The sequence below is a fragment of the Cavia porcellus genome, unplaced genomic scaffold (genome assembly GCF_034190915.1).
Source record: "Cavia porcellus strain 051 isolate PalLab524CR breed Dunkin Hartley unplaced genomic scaffold, mCavPor4.1 scaffold_2, whole genome shotgun sequence".
NCBI lineage: Eukaryota > Metazoa > Chordata > Mammalia > Rodentia > Caviidae > Cavia > Cavia porcellus.
Window position 1 is genome coordinate 3,761,581 of NW_026947485.1, and position 26,104 is coordinate 3,787,684.

The following is a 26,104-nucleotide window of genomic DNA, read 5'->3' on the forward strand; positions in this document are numbered from 1 at the left end:
CAAAATTCTATTCCCATACTCCAGGGACGAGGGCTCTCTTTCGGGCTCTTTCTTTGTTGCCTGTGAAATCTAAATGTTTCTCCAGGGTTTCCATACCTTCTTAGAATGACTGCATATTCATTTCCAAATATTTCCTTAGTTGTTTGAATTTATTGCTGGAAATAGCTGCTATCCACGTAGAGTCACAGATACTTCATGCCTCTGCTCGTGATTCTCTCCTGTTTACGACCTTCATTCTTCGCCTGCCACCAGTGGCTTCTTTTGTTCTTTCCCAGTCAGAGCCATGGACCTCTGCCTCGCCAGCCGCATACTTTGATCTGGTCCACAGCAGGCATTTTTATGTTCATTTCCTGAGACTTGAATAGTAAGACCAGCTGGGCCTTCTAAATATCAAACCTGGCTTCCACCGTGCCCTAACTTAGGCGAGTGATCCTTGGGCCTGTGTGATGAAGATTGGAATATTAATATCCGATCTAACAAGAAGAGACAACATACCAAGTCTTTTAAATGCTACTTAGGATGTATCTCTAATAAGAACCTTCTTTTTAGGTGCAAATAATTTTACCTAGAGCTTGAGAAAATTATTTTTAAGAGAGGGAAAAATTATTTTTAAAATGCTAGTTTATGGAATTAGCACCAGGGATCAGGACTGAGGAAGTGAGACCCGTGAGTCGATGGAGGAGGAAGCCCATGGGAGACGCAGGGCGCCATGGCACAGCGGGGAGCAGTGTGGGCAGGTGGCTCCCCATCAGGTCAGAGCGAGCGCAGAGGCAGGGCGGGCAGCACAGCTTTGGCTGCTCCGCAAGGTCGCCGTCCTCTGGCTCCAACTGTCTGTGAGTGCTTCTTGTTTTCTGCTTTTTGTCCCCATGGGTCACACACGTTCTGTGAAACGAGGACATCTCACCCCTTGTCCGTGACGCAGGTGACCAAGGCAGAGTCGTGCAGGTGTAACTGGGATGGAGCGAACCTCCACGGCGCTGAGCTGTGCTGTGAAGATGTGATGTTTTATTACTAGTGCTGGGTGTGCAAATGTGTAAGCAATCACCAAGAAGCCAAGAATACTTAGGGATTTTAAAACAAAACATTCTAAATCAGAAAGAGGGTTTTGATTCAGAAGTGGAGTGCTTTAGACGTGTGTGCAGAAAGGACAGCTATAATCACAGCTTTGCAATTTAGTGTGTTAAAAGATACTGCAAGGTACAGTCAATTATGAACTTAATAATTTGCACAGAACAAATGATAATTTTATAGCTAATCTCACAAGGCAGATACATTTTAAGGAATAATGCTTGTTAATATCAGGCGCATGGATCCCTATTTTTAAGGGATCCATGAGGATCCTAACATACAAGAAAGAAGAAAAAATTTGCCATGTTTATTTTTAACCAGCATAGAAACAAAATTTGCTTCTCCCCAGTAGAACATTTAAAATTCAAAACCACAAAGTTGAAGTTTCATAGGTCACTATTCATTTCTATCTGACGGTTCACGTAAAAAGAGCTTGGTATTTAACAGTGTATCTAAAAATGAGCAGATAAATAGAGAAAATGAACTTGTTCACAACTATTTAATTCGCATTTTTCTACTTGCAGCCGATGTAGTTTTAATATTGTTTTGTTTCAGAAACATTCTCACTGCTAAAATACATAGTGAGCTCAGTAACTACTAAGTCTCTGCTGTGGCTTCACCAACTACTGATACGCAAGAATATTAAAAAGATCTCACATAGAAACAACCCCTTTGGGAAACTGATCAGATTATTTTATAGCTTGCCAATTCCCGCTATTTACTTTGGGTTCCTTGAGTTATCAGATAGTTTTGTTTTATTTCATTTTGGGCAAAGGCAGAATAGACCAGCAATTTCCGTGCTGCATATAACTTTTCACAGACACCAAACACTCAGAGAATTAGAAACTCTAGGTGAAGGATGCACTGAAGAAGCTTAGAGCTAGTTGGTATATTTTCAGTACAAAAAAGCAAAATTGAGAAAGAAAGGACCCCCGCAGCGATCCTGATGTAGATAGTGGCTCGGGTGGCAGTCGCAGAGGCTGCTGCTGTCCCCGGCTTCTGTGGCCGGCAGCCCTTTGCTCCATCCCAGCAGACCTGGCCCGGTAACTCTGAGGGTGAGGTACCTGAGCCGTAAGGTCCTGGGAGCCAATTGTGGGGTCCGTGTAATCAAGTGCTTCGTGTTTGTTCTCAGGTGTGCACTGAAGCTTCCCAGTAGCTACACAAGACACGGGAGGCCATCTGTTTCACGGCTAACTGATCATGTGCTTTCACTTAATTTTGCATAAGATCAATGTCAATAGATAGAACTGACCTAAAATACATTTCTCTGGATTACTGAATACACTGTAAGGCTCATAAAAGACCAGAAGAACAGATGTCTAAGATCCATCAGGCTGGTGTTTGTCATTTTTACAATAGACCAGACAAGGAAGGCTTTCTGCCAAGAGGCACACACCATAGTGGCCTCTAAATCTCTGCTGCTGCATTTCAGAATGGCTCCTCTCCTTTCTCGGTTAATGTCAGCGATAATTAAGGAAGGCAGGGGACAATCTTCAGTTTTGTCTGGAAAACTTAGAATCTTTTATTGACATGATTTACATGAAATTCTAATCTGACATCCGTATTCAAGACTTGTTTCTGCCTGTTCAGTTGCATCTTAGCTTCTGCCGAGTCTCTCCCAGCAGAGGGAAGGACGTAGGGTCAGACAGAGGGAGACTTTTCCTTTGTTCTCTCCTTGAAGGAAGGCTCTCCTGGAAGGACGGTGGTTCATACACCTTGCTTTTCTCCTGCACTATATACTTGCCTAAGCAAGCACAGAGCTAAAGTATGGACTTGGCCTGCGTCTTACTTCTTGCTGAACTTCGATCTTTTCTTTCAGATAAACTTAGTGAGTTTTTAAATCTTGAAAGAGTCTGCAAGCAGGAGTTCATTCCTTAGGGAAAACATTAGAGGAATTCCCTTATTGGTTCTTCATTTGTTCACATTCTTCCCTACATTTGTTCCGTTTTCTGAGTGAATATTACGTACCAGATGTTCCTCAGGTTGGCGGTGACATTGCAACGGACAAACAGACAATGTCAGTGTCCCTGGGCTCTCCCACCAGTGCAGTACTGACTGAGTAACCAAGTGCAAGGTCTCTGGGGGGATGAAAAGTATGAGGAAAGCGTGTTCAGTCTGCCTTCAGCTGAGACAGAGAAAGAAACGCAAACCAGCTCTGACTTTGGTTTATATTCAGCCGAACCTTGGGCGTTTGCAGATGTCTGGGACAGAACTAATGAAATCTGTCTTAGTCTGGCTCTCGTTTTCTCTCAGCTATGGATGCCAGGAGGGAAAGGAGGTGGTGGGTCTGCTTGGTGCCCTCGGGTCACGCGTGCCCCGCCAGGGCGAGGTTCGCGACCGGGCACTTGTGAAGCTGCGAATCGTCAGCGAGAGCCCTGGGCGTCCGCTGCCTCACTCACCACTCATTTTCACTGAAATGTGCTCAACTTGCTTTCTTCATGCAGAGTTTTATGCCAAACTATTTGAATTTCACATTAAACACAGCATCCTTATCATTCATTATCATCCAAAACAGTCATGCTCTAACTTAGGACAGTGTCAGGGTTATGTGAGAAAAATTCTTCAAAAACGCCTGCGTCTGGAATGACTCTGCAGCTGAGGCTCGGCAGGCTCCCCTTTGAGCAGATGGCAAGCGAGAGACACGAGCGCCAAAACATGAAGAGCTGCCCTGGAAAACTGACGTAGCTTGCTTGCTTTTCTTTTCTTTCTTTTGTACTGAGATTGAACCCAGGACACTGAGCTTCATCCCCAGCTCTTTATTTATTTTGAGAAACAGGGTCTTGCTAAGATGTCCAGTTTACCCAGATTGGGATTCAAGCTGATATCCTCTTGCCTAAGCCTCCCTGAGTGTAAGAATAATGGGCATGTGCCCCAGGCCCAGGTGATGTAGCTCCAAAGTATTATTTCTTTCACAAAGGACTTTCACAGAATGAATTTTTAAAGACAAAGATTTTCACATTCTATTTATTTGACCATAACTAAAATTAGAGCCTAAATATATTAATAGAAAGTAAAAGTACTTTCTTAATTTTCACTTAGGATAATGTCTTACTCAAATTTTCTTTTATCATACACTATGACATTTTGGTACTTACTTATACTATATCGCGATTTTTTCCAAAATTAATTCTGAGCCAAAAACATCTCAAAAAAGGAAGACACACTTAAAAGGAAGTTATAAGATAGATGCAAAAACAATGCAAAAAAGATAAATGCCAGCATTATAATATAATGCTTTTGCATTTAAAAGCAATCTCCTCTACCAGAAACAGAGTATTAATAAAAATAACTCTTTTTTTTTTTTTTTTTGTCTTTTTCATTTTTATCGGTACCAGGGATCAAACTCATGACTGCCTGCTTGCAAGGCAGGCGCTTATGCCGCTGAGCTAAATCCCCAGCCCCCAATAAAAATAACTCTTGTTCTGCTGATGTTTTATACGATTACTTCTGTTCCCTATGATCATTGTCCCTAACTAGGATCTCTGCTCTTTAATTACAGAATGAATGATTAACATAGGAAACACCTGCAAATTCCTGATACCATTTTATAAAACATTGAATTGTTCTTGAAGGTGTCTTGAAAGCATTGGTCACCAGGCCGGGGGGTATGAAACTGGGGGACAGGAACACAAGGAAGGCATGAGCAGGTTTCTTGGGCCATCATAAATGGGATGACAGACCGGGTGCTGGTGACAGTTCTCCTCAGGAGACACTGTGCGAACAGGGGATGTTTTGAGGACTGTCTCCTGATTTCTAAGGGGAAAAATGACTGTAACTTTGCATTTCTTAGGATTTCTCGTACTTTTATTTCAGAAAACTTGTAACTTGGGAGTGTATGAACAGTCCTGACAGAGAGCTCTTTTCAAGCTATCTGTGCCATTTTCCTAGTGCCCTCTTTTATTTTTCTGAAATGATAATATACTGATGCAGATTCAGAAAAACAAATTTCTAAAGTACTTTTAAAATGCGACCATCTTCTTAAATTACTAGTCATTAATTATTATAGGAAATATACAAAAATGTAACTAGACAAAATTTAAGAGAAAACATATTGATTCTGTTGGTCACTTTGGAATTTAAATTTGATTAAGACATTTTAAGTAGAAATTAAGAAAATAAATTCCAGGCAAGTAGGGTGGCGTAGGAGTGTAGGAATGTACCTGAGTTCAAAGACCTTCAGTTCAATTTGTATTACCTACAAGAACAAAAGAGTAAATTCCAGTGGTGGCATGAAAGAAACACAGGTTCATTATTCATTCAAATGTCTTGTAACCCTCAGTCATAAGGTAGATGTGCCTGGCAAGTAAAAGTGTTAACAGGATTAAGAGCTTTATCAAGATTTTTAAATCCACATTCGAAAGAAGTTTTAAAGTGAAATAACTGCAAAACCCCCTCAACAAAATACCAAAGATAATAGAGGTAACAGATGAGATTCAGACAGAATGAGACCGTAAGAGGGGAAAAAGGAAGGAGGAGAAAATGGAAGAAACAAAGGTGATAAACAAGGAAGGGAGAGAGGGAGCGAGGAAGGGAAAGCAGAGGGAGAGAGGTAGAAAAGGTTCTTAAGATAAATGCAAGCTAAGTCGAAGTTAACCCCAGCTAAAGAAAAAAAACGTGTTCGCTACACACGCGATGTCTGAATCAGCTCGGTGCTATTTCAGCTAAACCCTTTAACTTTGTGAGTGAAGACACTGATGAGGTTCTTGTAATTTCACATGATCTTAAAATCCTGCAGACTCTGTCTATAAATATGAGGCTGTGTCAGCCCAGCAGCCATCCCTAGAACATCACAGTACCCCAGGGGGTGTTACCAGCTCCCGGGGGACAGGGGACACACTGGCAGGTCTGGAGCACGGGACCTCTCCTTTCAGTGTGAGCCACGGTGTGAGCCCAGTGCAGGCCCTCTTCCTCTCCTGATGAGTGTGCAACCTGGACTGGACCAGCCCTTCAATCTCGGCCGGGCTTCTTTCTGCTGAAGCAGAATCCTGGTTGTGTGGCAGGGAGGGTGTGATTTTACGATTTCACTTGGCTGCCTGAGGTCTCTGGGCTCTGAGCACGGTGCTACCCTCTTGGGGTGGGCACAGTGACAGATACTGCGTGTTTAGCGCACTAGGAAAAGGGAGGAACCCAAGGGAGCCACCGCCTGAAGACAGATTGCAGCAGAAGCCTCCAGCTGTAATGCAGGGAGTTGCCTCATGGGAAGTAATCCAGCAGTCTCACCGGCCGGCAAAGCCATCTGAGGATGACTTAGGACAGATCAACTCGCTTCACAGGAGATTAAACTCGCTGGCCCAACATGCACCCTTGGTACCCGGTCCCAGCTGAGGACACCCTCAGGTGCCTGGGAGCTGTCATGGCCACAGGTGTACCCACTCTATGTCCCTCCCATCTGCTCTTCCTTGAGAACCCCATGAGCACCTCAGAAAGAGAGTCATGCACTTCTCAGGACTCGGCTGCAGACTGCACCTCGCTGTCTTTAAAATCCTCAATTTCTGTGAAATTGTCATTTTTTCCTGTGCGGTAGACACAGGCACAGTGCTTCCCTGCACAGTGGGTGTTTGCTTCCCAAACTGATGGGGATTGGAACAATGGAGCGGAAGCGGAACTTTTTAGATCATTAATTTTGAGGTCACGCAATTACAGCACACCCTATTTAGTTTTAATGTTTTCAAGTACTTCTGTCAGGAAATATAGACAGACTACGCTTAAGTAAGCCTGAAGCTCACCAAGTCTCTCTGTCAAGACAGCAAGAAGCCCAGATTCCAGCATTTCTCAGGGTTTGGCTCGGCTGCAGTGTTAGATCCCTAGTCTTTTCTCTGTTGCCCCAATCTAAACACACATGCATGTTTCATAGTTTTGGCTTGTTATGAACTTCTTTGAATTTTGTAAAACTATACTTTCTGGTATTTAGTGCATTTTCATTCAATGGTTTTTTTCATTCACATCAGGTTTTTTGAGGAGATCAGGATTATTAAAAAAAAAAAAAAAAAAACTCCTAGCTAGTGATCATACTTTTCTATATGGTAGCACATTTTTTATTTTGAAATCTACAAAAAAATTGATTCACCAAAGTTCCTTTGGCAAAGAACATGAGGGGGAATAAACCTGGCTGTGTCAAGTGGCTTGATTAGAGATTTTTAAAACTCATAGTTGGATTCAGAAGTGAAATGCTATCTACCAAACCATTCTGATGTCTTGGTGCTGGTGTAGGGAGAGAATATTTCCGATGGATGTTTGTGTTTATTTATTCATTGACTATTTCTTGACCACAGCCCTGAGGTGAAAAGCAGACCTATAACCAACCGTGAGAGGCAAACTAAAGAACTAGCTGAAATCCTCGCGTGTCTCTGAATTATGCAAGGTCCTGCCTCTCTATTAAATCTGAATAGCATTGGATGCATTAAAAATTTTGTAGTAATGTGGATTTTTCTCAACTGATGTTTTGGTGTTGGGGATATATTTCAAAAAAGAAATTAGAAAGTGCATGGGTTGTTTCTAGTTTCTGAAAAAGAACCATTAAAGCAGTTGGACTTTGAGCACCACCTTACCAGAAACTCTCCATTCTCACATTGGGGGGCATTTTTGCTATTTTAATTAGGGGCCGCCTAGTAAAAGGGTGAAGTCCCATTCTTCATGTTAACTTGATTTTCAGAAAGTCACGAAAGCCAACTATCTCTACACTGCACTTACATATGAGGTTAAGAATCCAAGAATGAATCAGGCACCAGATGTTTTCTTCTGATAATGTCAAGCATGTATGTTCATTTAAATTAGTCATCTGAGTCCACACTAATTTCAGCATTAGATGGAATCCTGTTTTGCTGAGATGCACGATCCACTTAGGTTTGTTCCATGATGTGTCCCTGGATTTGGCTTTCTTTTTATATTTATTCTAAACTATTTGTTTGCATTTAAAATAGTGAAAATTTGGATTTAGGCCTTCTAAATGAGATTTCTGTTCAAGGAGATAGAGAAACGCTAAACAAAACAAAAGCTTCCCTTAATAACTTCCTGGCATCCTTTCTTTCTTCTGATTATGCTGCTTTACCGTCTATGTATGTTTCTCAAATTTCTCAAAAGGAGATTAAAGCTAGAAATAGAATCAGGTACAAACTACCCTGGATGAAAGAAAAGCTAGAAAACTTTTGAAATGTAAATACTAAGATATTCTTTCTATAATAGTTACTCCCATGCATTTATGAGTTTGCTCATGGATAACACTGCTTAATTGAGTAAAGATAAAGTGACTAAATTAATGTTTATTAAAGGTTGTCTTTGAAAATAGTATACTGAGATTGTTTAGTTGATGAAATTAATGTTTTCCATTCAATACAGTACTACATAATGTTAACAGTGTACCTGGCTTGTTTATACGATGCCAACCAAAAAACATAACAGATTTCCTTGTTTATAGTCAGTTTACTAATCTATTATATGGCTGATTATGTAGTTTAATTTACTCTATACATGTTTATAATTTTATATGCAGTGATATTATCTTTATATTTTTTAAAGTATTCTTTTAAAATGTGTGTCCTTTAATACTAAATATACCACCTGAGATTTCTACATACGCTTTTGAAGAAATAATGAACAGATGTCATAACTGCTCTTTCCATGACTCTAGTCCTGTGTATAATTAGTGGTTAGTTCACTGGTGACTAAATACACCTTTGCTAAGCACGTGTTCCCAACTTGGAAACACAAACGGAAGGTGGGAAAACTGAATCCCTCACAGGACTTGGTCCTGCCTCTCCATACGGGCCTGTTCTCAGTGGCTTCCCAAAAAGCGCCCACATTTTTCCTGTTCTCTTGGCTATGAGTCAAAATTTGCCCCGATTAGGAATCTCCGAGTTCTTACATATTTCTTTAAGAAATGCATTGCTATTTTAGATCATGAAATGGTTATTAGTTCTTCCTTCAGTGGTGTGAACCATTTGGTGACCAAGAGACGTCTAAGTACTCATGGAGGAAAGGGATTCTCAGTAGTTCTGTGGTCCAGACTCAGCAGACATCTGGACTTAGCAGAGAGATATTCACTGTCAGGGACTAAGCTCAGACACCGGCTTGCAGAAGCCCTGAAGAAAAATGGGGTGGGCTAAGGGGTGGGCTAGGAGGAACCCCATCACAAGAGGAAGAAAGGTGTGTCCGGGTGCTCCCAGATCCATCCCAGGAGAAGGCGCTGCCGGCCCCACTGCCATGGGTGGCAGTGACTCACACCACTGCAGGGTCCACGGGGCTCACCATAAGGTCCAGGTGACTGAAGCTCGTGCTCCCTGGAAGAAGACAGAACTCAACAATTTAAAAAATCTGCTAGAAAACTTCTCTTCCACAAAATAGGGGGCAGAGCTGCCTTCTCTCCCTTCTTTTCCAGGGACATTTCCTCAGAAATCCAGAACCCTGCCAGCTTGAGGACTGCACCCCCAATTCCTAACTGGAGTCAATCTTATGTTTCAAATTAGGCACATGGGAATATGGATTCATAATCCAAAACTCAAACTTAAAAATGTTTGAAATAAGAATCAAGCATTATGGAATGCCTAAGAGAAACAAGCCTCTGTAATTTGAAAAATCTCCAACGGGTGTTGGAGGGAGAGTCCCACACAGATAAGCACAAAATTGTCATTTCTGGAAATTACTTCGATTTGGTATCTTTACTTCTGAGGAAATCACACACACAGTGACTAGTTATTAATATGGAAACTAATTCAGCAGTTTCTCTTATTCTAGTTTAGCTACCAAAATATCCCTAATTTCTCCTCTCAGTGAAACAGTCCAAATTGTTAGTTGTTAGCCATGTCACATTGTAACACCAGACACAAAATCGTGATTGTAGTATAATTTGGTACTATTAACTCAGTCCGAGTAACTAAGTGGTTTCTCCCGGTAGTAATGGGGTCTTGCTTTAATGGCCAGTCAACAAGCGAAGTCACTTAGCACTCACCACTGGTTAAGGGAGCTAGAGGATGGCCGGGTGGAGAAGCAGCGAGGTCCTGGCAAAGCCTTCTCCTAAGCGTTGAGTGGGAACGTGTGTAAGGGTGCATGCGGACACCGGGCAAGCCTCTTAGTGACTGTGGTGTTGACTCTTCCCGCACCATGCAGCAAAGCCCAGCAACCCGCGGCCTGCAGACAGCTCGGCATCCACCGGCTCCTCGGGCAGCAGCTTTGGCAGCGGCTACAGCGTGGACAGCGAAGGCAGCGGCCCCGCCGGGGACACCAATCTGTTCCCGATGCCCAGAATGTAAGTGGGTCTGTCTGTTTCTGCAAGGTTAAGGGCTCCGGAGTAAGGTATTCTCAGCACTTCACAGGAAGCAAGTCAGTGGTTACACAGCTCTGGTCACCGGGTCTGTTTGTGCCTCCTTAGAAACACGCTACTTGGAAGTATTAGGGGTGAATCCAGTTAACCTGAAGGACAAAGGCTCCTCGCTCCCTGAGTTTCATCAGTGCAGTCTGTATTTAACTTGAGAACTGCTGAGCACTCAGGCACGCCAGACTAAAGCCCGGTGATGGTGCTCCAGTGTTTCGGTCACAGTGACCAAACCAAGCACTACTGTCTTTGGAAATAAAGATAGATTCACTTCCCTGAATCAGGAGAAACTGAGAGGCATCCCGAGGACCCATTCCATCTTTAAAACAGATGATTCACTGTGCTGGTCAAAGGGAAATTTCAACCATAGATTGCTCTATAATAAAAATAGAAGATTTTTAAGCATTTTCGTATGTTCTAGAATCAATACTAAGTAGTATGTAGGTCCCTGGGTGGGTACTCCTGATAGAAAGCCCTTTCAGGATAGGCTACAGCTCAAGAATATCATTTTGCAAATAAAAATCAAAGCTAAAACAGATTGTGTTAGGATATGTTAGAATAGTGGCGTCATATTGGTTGGAAAATGTGGCAGCATTGCAGAGAAATACGTGGATTACGTCTGCTCTGATATCTGAACTTCCAGATCTTTCCTGCTCCTGCCCATTAAGCGAGTCTTGTAGGTTGGAAACATCACCAGGATACCCACGTCCTAGACTCTAGGCCAGGGCAAAGGCAGCCTGCTGCCTGGCTCTGTAAGGCTTATGAGCTAAAAAGGGCCTTTTGTGTTAAAGTCTTTTTTTACACATGAAAACACAAAAGAATATTTTGTGATGCGCAGACGACATGACCCAGAAATTCACCAGCTGTAGATGAGCTGTGAGGGCACAGCGGTGCGGCTGGCTAGCGTGTGGCCGGGTGAAGAGAGCAGGCTGAGCGCTGTCACTGAGACAGAGACACCACTTGCTGTGACCCAGCTGGCCACCCCAGCCAGAGCTGGTGACGGGTCCTTCTGCTCCAGCTCCGAGTGAAAACTGCCCACGCGGTGGGAGCTCTCTTTGTATTAATAAAGTTTTCATAAATATTTAACATAAATGTTTACTAAAGTTTTTATAAATACTTCCTTTCGATTTCCAAAATACTATCAATAGCGAATTCAACTTACAAAAGTAAAAGAACAGAGAAAAATCCATTTTTACAGTATGTGTGCTGTAACTCTCAAGGAACATTTTTTCCAACTTAAATGAAGCAAATTATTATTTTATCAGCTGTGCCTCTGAGGATTTTTGTGTATTTTTTCTGAGACTGTGGGCTTTTTCTGAGACTTTGAACTGTGAACTTCAGTAGAATTTTCTCTATATTGTTGGATATAATCTTAAAACTAACCAGATCTCATTAGTTTTTGGCCTTTGATGATCCAGTGTGAGAGGATTCCAGAAAACCCATTCCATTTCTCTCTAAGCTGTGAATATGCCATGAGCTTATAAAGGCTTTGCAGATAAATTTATGTCCTTCCTATTTATTTGAATGTTTCAGAATATACAATTTACCACTGATGATAAATTTATAACTTCCATAGAGTTAATTATATTATTTCCTTAATATCTGAACATCTAAAGTGAAATTAAATAGTTTTTGCATACATACCATATAGCATTTTGGTTTTTCCCCTTTTTCTTATTTCTCTGGTAAATCAAAGCCTCTCTAAATTGACTACAAGATTTTTTTCTCTGCCAAAAGAGCAAAAAGAAAATGCACTCTATTAAAATATTGTATGATACATGTAAGAAATGGTATTTATGAATTTTTATATGTCCCAATGGTTATATCTAACATACTATTGCTGGCACTGGTATAGTTATTCAGTAAATGTTTGGTGCTTTATTAAACTATATGTTATAAAATGTGTAATCAAAATGTTCTCAGTTAAAGATTACAAAGAAGTCAGAAAAATTGCATGCTGTACCAGACCCTCGGTTTCATGTCCTTGGTACCCTGCTTAGCTACCCTGTGCTGAAAGATTTTTGTAAACTTCAAAGTAAGAGTTTTGGCTAAGTAGCTCAATTTCAATTCATTATCCATTAGAACCAAAGACTGTGGACAGAAATCGTTAAAATATGGAATCAAAGACTAAAGCAATTCTAAAAATCTCCAAAAATTTATTTTTATTACAATTACTAAAAATTAAAAGAGTTCTTTTTCAAACTTAACTACTTGAATTTCAATGAAGCAATTATGTAAATTGTAAGTTTGTGCGTTGATCACACAAGGAGGTATGTCCAGAAGCAAACCATATATGCATGCACACAAAATGTTAGAAATTTGGTAATTTGCATGAAATTAGCCCTTCCATAATCACTTAACTGAAATTTGTGCTTAAATCTTTGACCTTGAATTGTCCTAATGAAATGGTGCTATGATTTTCAAGTTAAAAATGATTTCTAAATTTACATCTGTCCCTCTTATTATGCGCAAGAATGTTTCAGTATTTCCTCTGAGGTAGAATGGTAAGGATATTTATAGAAGTTTTCAAATCAGGTATAATGGGACTTAAGAAATAAGCATAGTTACATTTTCAGCAGGTCTCCCAACCCAGGAGTTTTTGTGAAAATCCGAATTAATTGTCCGTGAATCTTGCTATGTTCGAATTATTGTTTAGAAAGAATAGCGTCAAGATGTTCTCTTGTTCTACCCTCCTTCTTAGCAGTTAGTAGTTTTTACTGCATTTTAAAGAATGTCTTATCTAAATACATAGACAGGAAATTCAAACCTTTGTGTGACGTGCCAGTTGATTTTCTCATAATCCCAAGGTAACTAATATCGCTATCCCTACGCTGTTACAGAGAAAAGTCTTATAAGTACTTAACCTTATAGGTACTTAGCCTTAGATGGCACACAGCTAGAAATAACAGAGCCAGGAGCCAGGAGCGGACCCTGGCGGTCTGACTGGAAAAGCTAGTGGGCTTCACACAGCTGAAAACAGGAAGAATTCCAAATCAGTCACTAAGTGCGGCTTACAAGTCTAGTTATTACAATAATTTGGGTAAATAAATAGTTTTCATTTTTAATTAACATAAAAGCATGGACACATATGGGCTACCATATGACATTTTGATACCCGCATACCTTGTCTAGCGTTCAGGCCCCAGAAAGTGTATCTGGCAAGCAAATCTCAAACAGTTTTCATTCTTTTGTAAAGACGGAACAGTCAGAATACTTTCTCCCTAGATCATTTGCGCCTATCTTTATGGATAGTCCATAGTCGCGCGCTGTACCTTACCACCTAACAATAACTGGGGCCCCCTGGCCAGCCGCCCCAGCTCTCTGCTGCTTCCCTCAGGCTGGCCCCCACCACTCCACTCTCTGTCTCTGTGAGATCACAGCAAGAGAGCATGCAGTGACTTCGCTTACGTTTACCTAATTCCATTCATGTGGTCACGAAAGGCACGATTTCACCCTTCTTATGCCTGACCCATAGGTACCCCGAAGTGGGTGTTGCCACGTCTTCTTTATCCACCTGTCAGCTGGTGGGCCCTAAGGTTCATGCGCCATTTCCTGACTATCGCGAATAGAGCCACAGTGAAGGTGACTTCAGCATGCTGATTTCAGTGACCTGCAGTGGGACCACCAGATCAGATGGTACTTCTGCTTCTAATCTTTCAGGAACCTCTGTCCCGTGTCCCACGATGGCCAGCGGGAATGGCTACATTCCCACCCGGCATGGACAGGGTTCTCTCTTCTCCACCATCCCTGACACTTGTCACACTGCTCTTACTGCAGTGAGGTGGCACTTGTGGTAGCTTTGATCTGCATTTCCCTGGTAACTGCCAACATGAACATTTTTGCATATATCTGTTGACCATTTATACCTCTTCTTTTGGGAAATGTCTTTTTGGGTTTCAATATTATTCTCATATGTTCTTTAATTCAGTATTTTCCTTCCACCAAGAGAATCTCTGGAAGCTCCTTTTTGGTGTATGTACCACCAAAGCAAGCATTGGAGCTCATTTTTAAACATTACAAAGACACAAAAATTCCTTCTTGAGTTAAAAATGGGAAAAGCAATAATCTGTGAGGGAGGGGTGATTTGATCCAGTGTGAGCACTGCATTTTGTGACCATGTACCAGAGTACCCACTCATGAGAGCATTTTTTGTTCCTCTGTGCCAGCTAAGGAATTTTTTAATGGAAAACAATTGTTTCATAAGTTTGAAAATTCCATAATAATGTGGTTGTTTGATAAATGATTCGAGAAATAAAACATGAATTTTAAGATTTCTTTGGACTGAATATGGATAATAAACAAGTTTCCATTTTAAAATTTACACAAGAGAGCAATTCACAGAGTGTATATTTCACTGTTACAAACCTAATCTTCTGATTTGCACCCATGGGAATGCTAATGAAGCTTATCATTCATTGTTTACACAGAGGGAAGATGGGGCAGAATGGGCAGGAGCCAGTGAAGCAGCCAGCAGGAGGAGGGGGACTGGCAGACGCCGAAGGTGAGTCCGCAGCTGCAGTCCTGCAGCAGGGTTGGATCCTCACCCTCCGTTAGCAGTTCAATGCTTTTAAATGTGGCACAAGCAGTATGTTCCTTAACGTATCATGCAAATAGAAAATCAATCTTAAGACTTTTCCTCACTCTGTGGGTTGTCTTTTCCACCTACTGATAATTTCATTTGCTGAGTAAAAGTTTTTTAATAAAATGAAATCTCAGTTGTTGATTCATTGTAATATTTCTAGTGCAATCAGAGTTTGGTTCATGAAGTCTTCGCCTATACATAAGTCATCAGAAGTTCTACCTATTCTCTCTTCCAGCAGATTTCATGTTTCTGTTTTAATATTTAGATCTTTGATTCATTTTGATTTCAGTTTAGTGCATGGTGAGAGACAAGAGGAGAAATCTTTGCCAGCTGTTCCTCTGACAAAAAACTGCTATCTAGAATACATAAAGAACTCAAAAAAGTCAGACCTCAAAAATCTAAAGACTCAGTCTGAAAATGGGTATGTGAGATGAACACACACTTCTCAGATGAAGAAGTAGAAACAGCAAATAAATACATGAAAAAATGTTCAATATCATTGGTCATCCCATGGATACAAATTAAGATACTGAGATCACTACAGGAAGAATGGCTATCATTAAGAAATCAACCAATAACACATGCTGGTGGGGCTGTGGAGAAAAAGGAACCCTTCTCCACTGTTGGTGAGAGTGCAGACTGGTGCAACCACTGTGGGAATCAGGGTGGAGAGTCCTCAATAAGCCATGGGTGTGTTCCACAGCAGGGTATACACACCCATGTGATAGCAGCAGTTTATAGTCGCTAAATCTTGGAAACAGTTCAAATACCCAACAACTGAATAAAGATGTGCTCTTTAAATACAGTAGAGTACCACTCAGCCATAAAGAAAGATAAAGCTGAGACATTCCTAGGTCAGTAGATGCACTGTGACATCGTACTCCTGAGTGAAATTTAACTCGTGTAAACATTACGTTGCTTCTCTGGTGTGAGAAACCAGAAGGGTAAATAAGAACCAAAATGTGTAGTAGATTTTATGAATTAGGAAGAAAATGTTCAATTGCAAAGAGAAAAATGGGTGGGGGTTGGGCAAAAGGAAGGAAGGGAAGCCTGAGAAAAGGGAAAATGGAAACAGAGGGAAGGGACGGAAGGGAGGGAAGGCGAGGGGAAGACCTAAGTGTGGAGATCTGTCATGTACCGGCACACACTGCCTATAATGAATGGAATCACTATGTATATCTAAAATGTGCTAATAAATTAGAAACTTCAAAAAAATCTTAGAACCTCACTTAAGCTGTGGAAATGCTTCAATATACAAAACTAAGAATAAATGAATGCTGTAAAAATCACATCACTTTGAAATTAAATAATTTAGTTTATCAAATAAATAATAAATTATTTCATATAATGCAATATCAGAGTTTAACTTCAGCAAACACAGGAGAGCATCTGCGGGCTACACCCTGACCAGCGTATTCACGCTCGGTGATCGTGCTGACAGCTCTTTCACCCTTCGTGGCCGGCAGCAGCCCCTCAGGAGTCCGACCTGCTGCAGCTGCCCTCCGCATGTCTAGTCCAGTGAGACTTAGAATTACCTAACAGGTGGGTAATAGCACCCAGTGCCTCACCAGAAATAGAGGCCAAAGGAGAACAGCACATGAGGTCTGGACCAGTGCGTTGAGCCCAGGAAGATGGTACCAAATCTCACATGTGAGGAGATGGTTGTGGCCAGGCTTCCCAAGGCCATCAGAGGGCAAACAGGAGCCTGGGACATCACCTCTGGCCTATTGCCAGGTACGCGAGCTGCCTCCTGTCTTCAGAAACCTTTTTGGTAAATGTGAGTTCAAAATGGCACCTTGTTCCCTGGACTGAAGGGGTCCACATTTTTCTGCTTCTCGGTTTTTCCTTTTCTTTGGGTTTTTCTTTTTGGATGCATTTCTACCGCCGCGGTCTCCAGAGCTCCACCACAAGTTCATGAACCCTTTAACCCAGCTGTCTCCGCGTAAACTCATCCATCAGTCTGGCTGTGGCTTGGTGCCCGGTCTAATGCCCAGATTCCCTGGGGTTCAGAGTCAGCATTCATTGTCTGGCATTCACATGCAGTTGGGCAGCTGTGCCTGAGCAGGAAGCAGCGTCCTCCTACTGTGTAAGTTAGAAGAATGGACAGCTGGGCTTGGAGTGCATACACGCAGAAGTGTCTGGGCCTCTGGGTAGGCATAGCGAGGCCACAGAAAGAAGCCACAGTCCCTGCACACAGAGGACAGTGAGAAGGCAGGAGCCCGGGAGGGACACTGCAGAGGCCAGAGGTCCCTGCAGAGCCATCAGGTCGGGGAGAGAAGGCCCTGTCCACCCTCCCTCTGTTCCGCAGTCTCTGCGGTGCTTGTTGGAAGCCTGTTTACTGGGGGAGCTGGGGCACAGGCCCGGAGCTCCTCCTAGAAGACAGCAAGAGAAGGACAAAGCCTCTGTGGGAGAGCGAAGCACCGGCCTCACCTGACAGCCCTGGTGCCCCAGACTCCGCGAGCCACTGAATCCACCCTGCTCCTGCCTTGGCACAAGCTTTTCTGCTGTGCTCCAGCGCTGGCTCTGTTGTGCTGCTAAGGTTCTCACTGTCTATCACCGATCTGACTTAGGGTACCTATTTTATGCTTGCCTCCTCCATGAGACTGAACAGCCTCGGGCCAGACGTATGCTTTGTCCTCCGCTTCCCCAGCCCTTAGCAGAAAGCCCGGCCAGTAGAGTTGCCGAAGGAACTGCTGGGTGGTAAAGGACTAATGGCTCTGTACGCAGAAGTAACAGCTACTGCCCTAGGTGACCCTGGGCACAGAGAAGAAGCCGTACGTAGTTTTAGCTACTTAATTTTGCCTTGTTTTAAGCTTAAATTTTTCAAATAAAATTGAAAGGCTAACAGCTGTCAGTGACTAGAACTGTGCAGCCTGGTGCTTTCCTCCTTCCTCTCCGTTCCACACAAAGCAGGCTTGTTTTCCAGGAAAGAGCCCTTCACAGGCTGCTTCAGTGTTGTGTAAGTCTCGTGAGTCAGTGTGCTCGTACCCGAGTGAGCAACAGCTGACCCGCATTCGCCCGTGAACAGTGACGGGCGGAGGAGGGAGCAGGATGGAACAGTACTGCAGCGTGAGCCATTTGCCGCGTTCACCTGTTAGTGGCAATATTGTGCACAAGTAGTTTTGACTTTACGCTACCACAGACATTTGACAATAATCAATAATCAATAATGATACCCATTTTACATATCTGCATGAAGCTGTTCTAAGAGGTTTATAAAAGATAACTGATAATAGAAAACTGCCATCAGTGTTAACCCTTTAGAAACAGCCTTCCTCTAGATGGAGATACAGCCGAGGGGGAGCGTTACATGCATCTGTTCCAAGCAGGCAGAATGCATCAGTTTAAATTGCATGATTTTTTTTGTCCCTGTAGAAATATAGAACCGACTTTGTGTCCTACTAAACTAAGATGTATATGTAACTAAGATGTGTACGTAACTAAGATGTGTACGTAAGATGTATAAGTAACACATCTTAGCCTCTGTGTGGTCCAGAGGCTTGCTTGCTTCACTGCTTTCTGTTGTCAGTCAGCACGAATAGACAGTTTAATGGGGAGGATAAACAGCAGCAGTGCGGCTTGCTATAGGCAAGATATAACCTTTGCTCACTCCTCTCGGTTCCCCACCAAAAAGGTGTCGTAAAAAATAATCATGTTTTTCTTAAAATAGATCCTCACGGTGACCTGCTTCGTCTCGAGTATTTTATGCTGCTTGCTTAGCTTGAGCCTTTGTTTTATGGACACAGGGGCTCATTGTCAGGGGATCTGATTTAGAAAGATTTTCCTAGGATGGGATACTTCAGAGCATCCCGTAGACACAGCACACACGTGCACCAAAATATGTCGGAGGTTTACACAGTTTGTTTTTGCAAATTTTTATTTCTGTTTTGACTTGCAGTATAGAAACTGCAAAAACCAGTGTTTTGTGCAGTCAGAGTTGCTGTTGAGTCTGTGACTGATGTTTTCTTTCAGTGCTGAGGAGCCACGTCCTCATTCCACTCACTAGGCAAGTCTGCTCGTTCTGAGGTCAACCTGGCACCTGGTTATTTTCTCTAATAATCTTTCAACTTCCTTAGAGTAGGGACTCAAATTTCAGTCTCAGCACAAGATTAATCTGGTAGGTGAGAGTTCTGAGTTGCAGTAAAAAGTAGTAGTTTGGGGCCTGTCTGTGCTAATTAAATAATTGAATTTTCATGACTAGTAATAATGTGAGCAATGTAAGGGCAAACAGGCACGGTGTTTGGCACATGGATAACACCTATAAACTGTAGCTATGATTAAATTAGGTGTGAAAGTGCGACTGCTTGGATTCTGTTCCAAAGTGATGCATCTCAAGGGTTGCTAAAATCTGTGCTTATTGCAAAGACTATGGAAAACTGCTTCTCTTAAGGACTGAGATCAAACTGATTACACTTTCCAGTTGGACAGAGGTTTTCCCCAACTTATATTAAAAACTCCTAATTACATCCTTGAAATGGTGTATGTGGCCCCTTTCTTCCTTTTTATTTATAGTTAGATGCACTAATAAATAGGGTCATTCTTTGCCATCTTTCTAGTAAATACCTTTGTGCACTACTCTACTGAACCAGCCTTTGGCAAGCATTAGAATACAACTTCCTTTAAGATTTAATTTTCTTCACTGTATACATTCCATAAAACAAACCACCCCAATAAATCATGTATTTCCTTAAGTATTTTCGCCAGCATGAGTTTACTTTCATTGAGAATGAAATTTCAGTTTACATCCCCAGTGGACTGTTGAGGTGTTTCCAGAATCCCCGTCCCTCAAATGGGTGAAGACTCAAAGGAATGAGACATGCAGCATGGTCTTTAGGGCTTCAGAGGACTGAAATCCTTGGCAGAGCTCCTAACTCTGCTCACCAGCAGGCCAACTGATTGACTCTGGGCAGCCCGTATTTAATCAGAACAAGCAAGGCGTTGAGTGGACAATGGAGGAAACCTGAGCAGGATCTTGGGCGGGGTTCAAGGACCCTTCAGAGCAACAGAGGATGCTAACTAAGGTCGAACTATCCAGAATGTCTTCAGGTGGCCTCGGTGATAGAGTATCTTGTCCCCTGAGGTGTCTCCCATTCTCAGTTCAGTCTTGCCTGGGCCATGTCACAGCCCTGCCTGTGTGTTCAGCTTCAACAGCTCCAACAGTGGACCAGAATAAATATGTTTCCCCCACCCTGGACATACACTAAGTTGTCTACTCAACCTTTTCAAATAACCGAGTAAGTAAAACCAGACATTATCATTGTTCATAGAAGAGGGGCAGCAGGTCAGAAAGCATGATTGGCTTTCAAAGCTTAACAAGTTATATGCAAATAATGGGATTCTGCAAGGCCACAGTGCTCTCAGTTTACCTGGAAACCCAATATTGTATCAAGACATATATTATAAATACTTTATAGCTCTGACGCTAGTTAGTGTGCTCACATTGTAGGTGAATGAACATATTTTGCAAATTCTGTGGTGCAAGTGTGGAGCAGAAATGACTGCATGAAAATCTAGGCCTAAAATTCTGAGTCTCCCGCATTGTTCAAGACAAACAGAAAAGGACTCTTTCTCCCTGCAGTGTCTTTGCTAAATATGGGGAGAGAAATTAATTAAATGATAGGTTTCTGTTACAGTCTGTAGACTGGAATATACAAATGTTCTTTATGAAATACTCACTTAATCCCCATTATCTGGATTATTTAAAAAGATCCCTTCAGAGACAAAAATTAACTGCCATGGGAGACCCCCAGCCAGAATGTAACAGAGAGCATCCAGTAGTTTATTTTTTCAGGACATTCAGTGATTCAGTTCGCAAACAGAGAAGCTTACAGCCCTGTATTTGCCAATCCGTATGCAGCTTCCTTCTGTCCCTGATACCGCACTCATGTGGTATAGACACTGCTGAAAATGTGGCGCTTTGGAGATCGAGGCCACGCGGACAGTGGCCAGGGCCTTCAGGCTGTGCAGTACCTGTCCCTCGTGCGCCCAGCTGGGGTGGTGCCCACTCAGCCTGCAGATCAGCTGGGAAATTATCCCATAGCTGGAGCTAAGTGTCTTTAGGAGCAGCTTTCATCACTGTGATGCAAAGGAAAGTCGTGGTAAAAATTCATAACCAGGAGCACTTTCAGACCTCAGCTCAGAAAGCATTGCTGCACCTGGAGGAGGGAGGAGCAGGGTTTTGCGAAAGAGGCCATGAGCAGGGCCAGCTGAGACAGACAGACTGGGGTGAGCCGTGCGGTGAGGGGTGGGCGGAGTCCAGGCTGAGGGAATGGCAGGAAGAGGCCCAGACTGAAGGACACACTGGGAAGACGCATGCAGTTCAGCAAAGCTGGAGCTGGGGCGCCGGCGAGCAGAGCCAGGAGACAGAGACGTGCGTGCAGCAGGGGAGACAGGGAGCCGGGCTGGAGCAGTGAGGAAGGCGCGGCCACTGAGGGCAACTGGGAGCTCGAGGCAGCCACCTGGGTGCATAGTTCTGTGCAAGCAAAGATAATCCTCAGTAAAATCCTCTCGGGGCTTTCTTGTGTTTGAAGGACACAGGATTAACGCAAGCAGAAAGGCTACACTTGGTGTCATTATACTGTGGACTTACAGTCCAGGATATCGGCCTCATTCTGGGTTTAGATTGCAGAGCTGGGCTCAGTAATGCACAGGAAGTACCCAACAGAAGCCAGGCTGGAAAAGGAGGTTATCTCTTCCAAGCTCTGTCCAACAGAAAAAAAAAAAAAATTCCCAGCAGCCATGTGCAGTGGGCTTTATTTCCTTGCAAGCAACTTATAGGGAAACTTCGAAGGGTAAGAAGATTTTAGTTCCTCTGGCAGCAGAGTAAGTACACAGCCAGCTGACAGCTGTCCAGGGCGAGCTCCCAGATGCGCAGGCCAGGGCTGGGCCCATGGCCTTGAAAGATCCCCTGGTGTCGCTCACGAACTTAAATGCAGTATCTTAGGGTCACATTTATAAACAATTATAGCATCGTCTTCTGTATTTTTTACCTACATAGAAAACACTAAATACGTAATGATTTCAATTTTCTTCCATCGTTTTGTGACATAGTCCTATTTAATTCTTTAAATCAATTCCTTTTATTCCATGGGAAAAGGTAGCAGTCAACCAGTCTTCCTAGAATAAATGAGATTTCCTCCCGAATATGAAATGCCGTATCATGGACCATGAACATTCTCACGTGCACCTCAGTGTCTGCTGATGGGTTACTTCTGACTTCACGCTTTGGTGTCCCTGCACAGTGCTCTCCTTCTCCTATTCTATGTCCACTTCTTAACTGGACTGCTTTTACCTGTTTATCTTTAAATTTCTTTAAAAGGGCTTTAAAATGTTTAATTTTTTATTTTAAAGAAAATAAAAAATAAAAACAACACAATTTCAAATCAAGGTGATTGGAAATTAGCAATGGGTATTATATTGCATATTGTTGTCTTCAGAATAGTTGCTCAGATTATCAGACATATGCATGCAAAATTGATCAAACAATCTAAGCACTAACTGTTCCTTTCAATGAACTAGTAGAAGATAGTACAATTCTCTTAACTATCTTGTGTGTACACACACACACATATGTATATGTATAATATATACATATTTCTTCTTTTCTCTTTTCCCCCACCCACTTTTCCTTTCTTTTTGAGCAGTTTGTTTCTCTTTCACAATATCTTTTGCATCTTTTGGGTCTCATTCATTCTTTCAGCTACTTACACTAGGGAGATGATATGATGTTTGCACTTTGTGAGTCTGATTTTTACCACTTACAAGCATGGTCTCCAGTTGCATCCATTTACCAATAGAAGCCTCTGGTTTATCTTTCTTAATGGCCTCCATTATATAGAAATACCATCTTTTTTTCTCCATTCCGCAGTTGATGGTTATTTGCAGTTGATGGTATAGTTTCCAAGATCTAGCTATGAAAAATTTTGTTGCTCTAAACATGGGTGCACATATATCACTGTGATATGTTTTCAGTTCTTCTGGAAAAATACCCAGAAGGGGAATATCTGGGTCAAATGGGACCTCCAATTCTAGTTTTCTGAGGAGTCTCCACACTGATTTCCACAGTGGTTGCACCAGTGTGCACTCTCACCAACAGTGGAGAAAGGTTCCTTTGCATTTATTGTAGGATGCTTTTTTGAAGATAGCCATGAAATGAAATTTCAGTGCTGTTCAGGTGAGGTGGAATTTCAGCATTGATTTAATTTTCGTACCATGAATGACCAATGATGTTGAGCATTTTTTCATATATTTATTTGCTTTTTGTATTTCTTCATCTGAGAAGTGTGTTGTCATTTTTCAATTAGCTCTTTGAATTTGGGGGGCCTGATTTTTAAAAACTCCTCATATTCTAGATAGAAATGCTTTGTCCAAGATATACTTGGCTAAAATGTTTTCCTAATTCATGGGTTTTGTTTTCACTTGTTGGCGATTTCTTTTGAGGTGCAAAACTTTTTAATAAGATGATATCCCAGTTATGAATTCTTTGAAGTACTTCCCATGCAATTTGGGTTTTTTCATGTACTTTCTGCCTACTCCTATGTCTTCAAGATTTCTACCTAATTTGTCTTCCAGTAGATTTAAGTGTTTGTGTTTTAATATTTAGATCTGTGTCCATTTTAACTTTAATTTAGTGCAAGGTATAGGCATGAGTCTAGTTTTAGTCTTTGGCATGTGCAGAGCCAGGTTTCCCAGGACCACTTATTAAAGAGACTATCTTTCTTCCAGTGAACACATTTGACTCTGTTGTCAAAGATAAGGTGGCTGAGTGTATTTGTATCTGTGTCTGCATCTTCGAATTTGTCCCATTGATTCTCTGGTCTTTTTTTTTCCCAGTACCATGCTGATTTTATCATAGTAGCTTTGTAGTATAATTTCAAGTCAGGGATTGTTATGCCTCTTTCCTTGCCTTTGTTTCTCAAGATTGCCTTTGTTATCCTAGGTCTCCTCAGGTGAATGTTAAGAATGTGTTCTCTGTAACTGTGAGGTATATTAGTGGTATTTAGATCAGATTTGAATTAAATCTGTGTAACAATTTTGGGGGTATGGCATTTTCACAGTGTTCTTCCTATCCATGAGGAAAGGATTGCTGTTTTCTGATGTCCTCCTGCACTACCTTTTTTTTTTCTCATGCCCTCTTGCACTGCCTTTTTTCAGAGCACTGCAACTTTTAATGTATGGATCCTTTACTTTGTTAGATTGATTCCTAAGTATTTCATTTTGGGGGATTTTATTGTGAAGGATGTGGTCTCCCTAATTTCTCTCTCAGTGAGTTTATTGTTTGTGTATAGAAAAGCTATTTATTTTTGAGTGTTGACTTTGTATCTAACTATACTACTGAATTTGGTTATAAAACTTTTTGTTTACAACTCGAAAGTAATTTAAGTGAAATAACATCTTTACATATTGTATTCCCTATCATGAATACAGTAGGCCTCTTGATATATTTTTGTTTTTTCAACATTTTTTTTTTGGTACCGGGGATGGAACTCATGACCTCGTACTTGCCAGGCAGGTGCTTATGCCACTGAGCTAAATCCCCGGCCCTTCATTTTTGTTTTTCTAATAATTGCTTTTATTTTCTTAACATGCTTTTAAAATATTTTATTAATTTTATGGTAAGCATTTTTTTGCTTATTATTCTTGTGGTAACCTTAAGTTTTTAACTGATTTACGGGTGTTACTTTCTAATATAGTGGTTGAGATTTATTTGCTTATTAAGCCACTATAAGAATGAAAGATGATAGAAAATCAGGTAAAGTCACAACCTCAATGAATGGATGGCAAAGAGGTGTGTGTGTGTGTGTGTGTGTGTGTGTGTGTGTGTGATCTGTGAAGAGGAGTAGGAACAGAAGAATTTTTGGTTTTTGGTTTTCCTTTTCAGAAATATTACTCTCCTAAAGAAAACAGACTATAATCAAACAATGCTGATGGAGTATAAAAGTTTGACTGCCTGTGCAGGTGATAAAAAGGCATGCCAATAAACACTTCGACTTTTTTCTAAAACCGCGTTAAGAGAAATTCTAGGCTAGTAATTGAAGTGTTATTTTATGCATTAACTCCAAATAAAAACTAGGCACCTCCTGGACTGCTTCATTAACTGAAGGAAATAGCTACAGATACAAACTCAAATGCAAAAGTGACGTAGGTTAGGAATTTCATTGTGAGTCTAAAGGAGAAAATGCAAAATGTTTTCCACATCAGTTTTAGGGTGCCAATTTTCATGTACATGTTACTAGGCAAGTTATTAAAATTATCTGTCTTTCATGCGTAATTTACAGAAGCAAAAGTAATGATACTGTGTTCCAGGACCGGTAAAGATAATGTTTGGGAAGTGCCTGCTGCTGGTGCAGTGCCCAGAGAGTCCTCCCAGCCCAAGTTACCGCCCCAGGTGTGCCCCAGGTGCGCCCCAGGTGCTCTAAACCAGGTCCAAGGTGCTCTCGTTTTCCACCTTCGGGCAGTCACACAAGCAGCTGTGTTTTGAGAGGCCTACATTTGCCAATTTAGTTGAAAAGCTGATGCATATATTTATTACAGTATTTCAATCTACTCTTCTCCCCAAAATAATTCTCCTGTGATTCCCTGCATAGAAATGCCTCTTCTCTGTCAAAATGGTTTCTCTAAAGTTATCATACTTCTTTATGTTGCTGGGGTTTAAAAGTCAGTGTCATTGATTTCTTGTCCCGGATTACTCACAGGAATTTAAAATTGAAGCATATTCTAAAAAAAAAAAAAAAAAAATAGCCTCTTGTTGGATTATAGAGATTTCTGGGTCTCCACTCTGACCCAGACGTACCTCTGGAATATACTGACTCACTAACCAGCAAAACAGTCAATGAATTAAATTTCTTGCACTTACCTTGATCATCCTTAGTCTTTGCATGCATCAAAGATTGGACAATTGCTTAATGTAAAGCCCACAGTACTTTAGACCTTCAGAGATTCCTTTCTGGAAAGGTAGCTCTCAGTATATTTTTAGAAAAAAAAAAGTTTTATTCTTTGCCTGGAAGCCTCTGAGATAGTTGCATGGGGACCGGTGCACTCGTTTCCTTATGAGAGAGCGAGAGCGAGAGCGAGAGCGAGAGCGAGAGCGAGAGAGAGAGAGAGAGAGAGAGAGAGAGAGAGAGAGAGAGAGGCGTTTGACTCAGAGT

The 26,104-nt window shown here is 41.7% G+C and overlaps 1 protein-coding gene across 3 annotated transcripts in view; it reads left to right on the top strand.

Moving 5' to 3' along the window:
* Positions 1-26,104, top strand: part of Pclo (piccolo presynaptic cytomatrix protein) — a 353,455-nt gene that overhangs the window by 293,545 nt on the left and 33,806 nt on the right. For all 3 annotated transcript variants that reach the window (XM_063237492.1, XM_063237501.1, XM_063237500.1), the window contains 2 exons: positions 10,171-10,309; positions 14,803-14,876. In XM_063237492.1, coding sequence (XP_063093562.1) covers positions 10,171-10,309; positions 14,803-14,876 — 213 coding nt within the window. The remainder of the gene's footprint in view (positions 1-10,170; positions 10,310-14,802; positions 14,877-26,104) is intronic.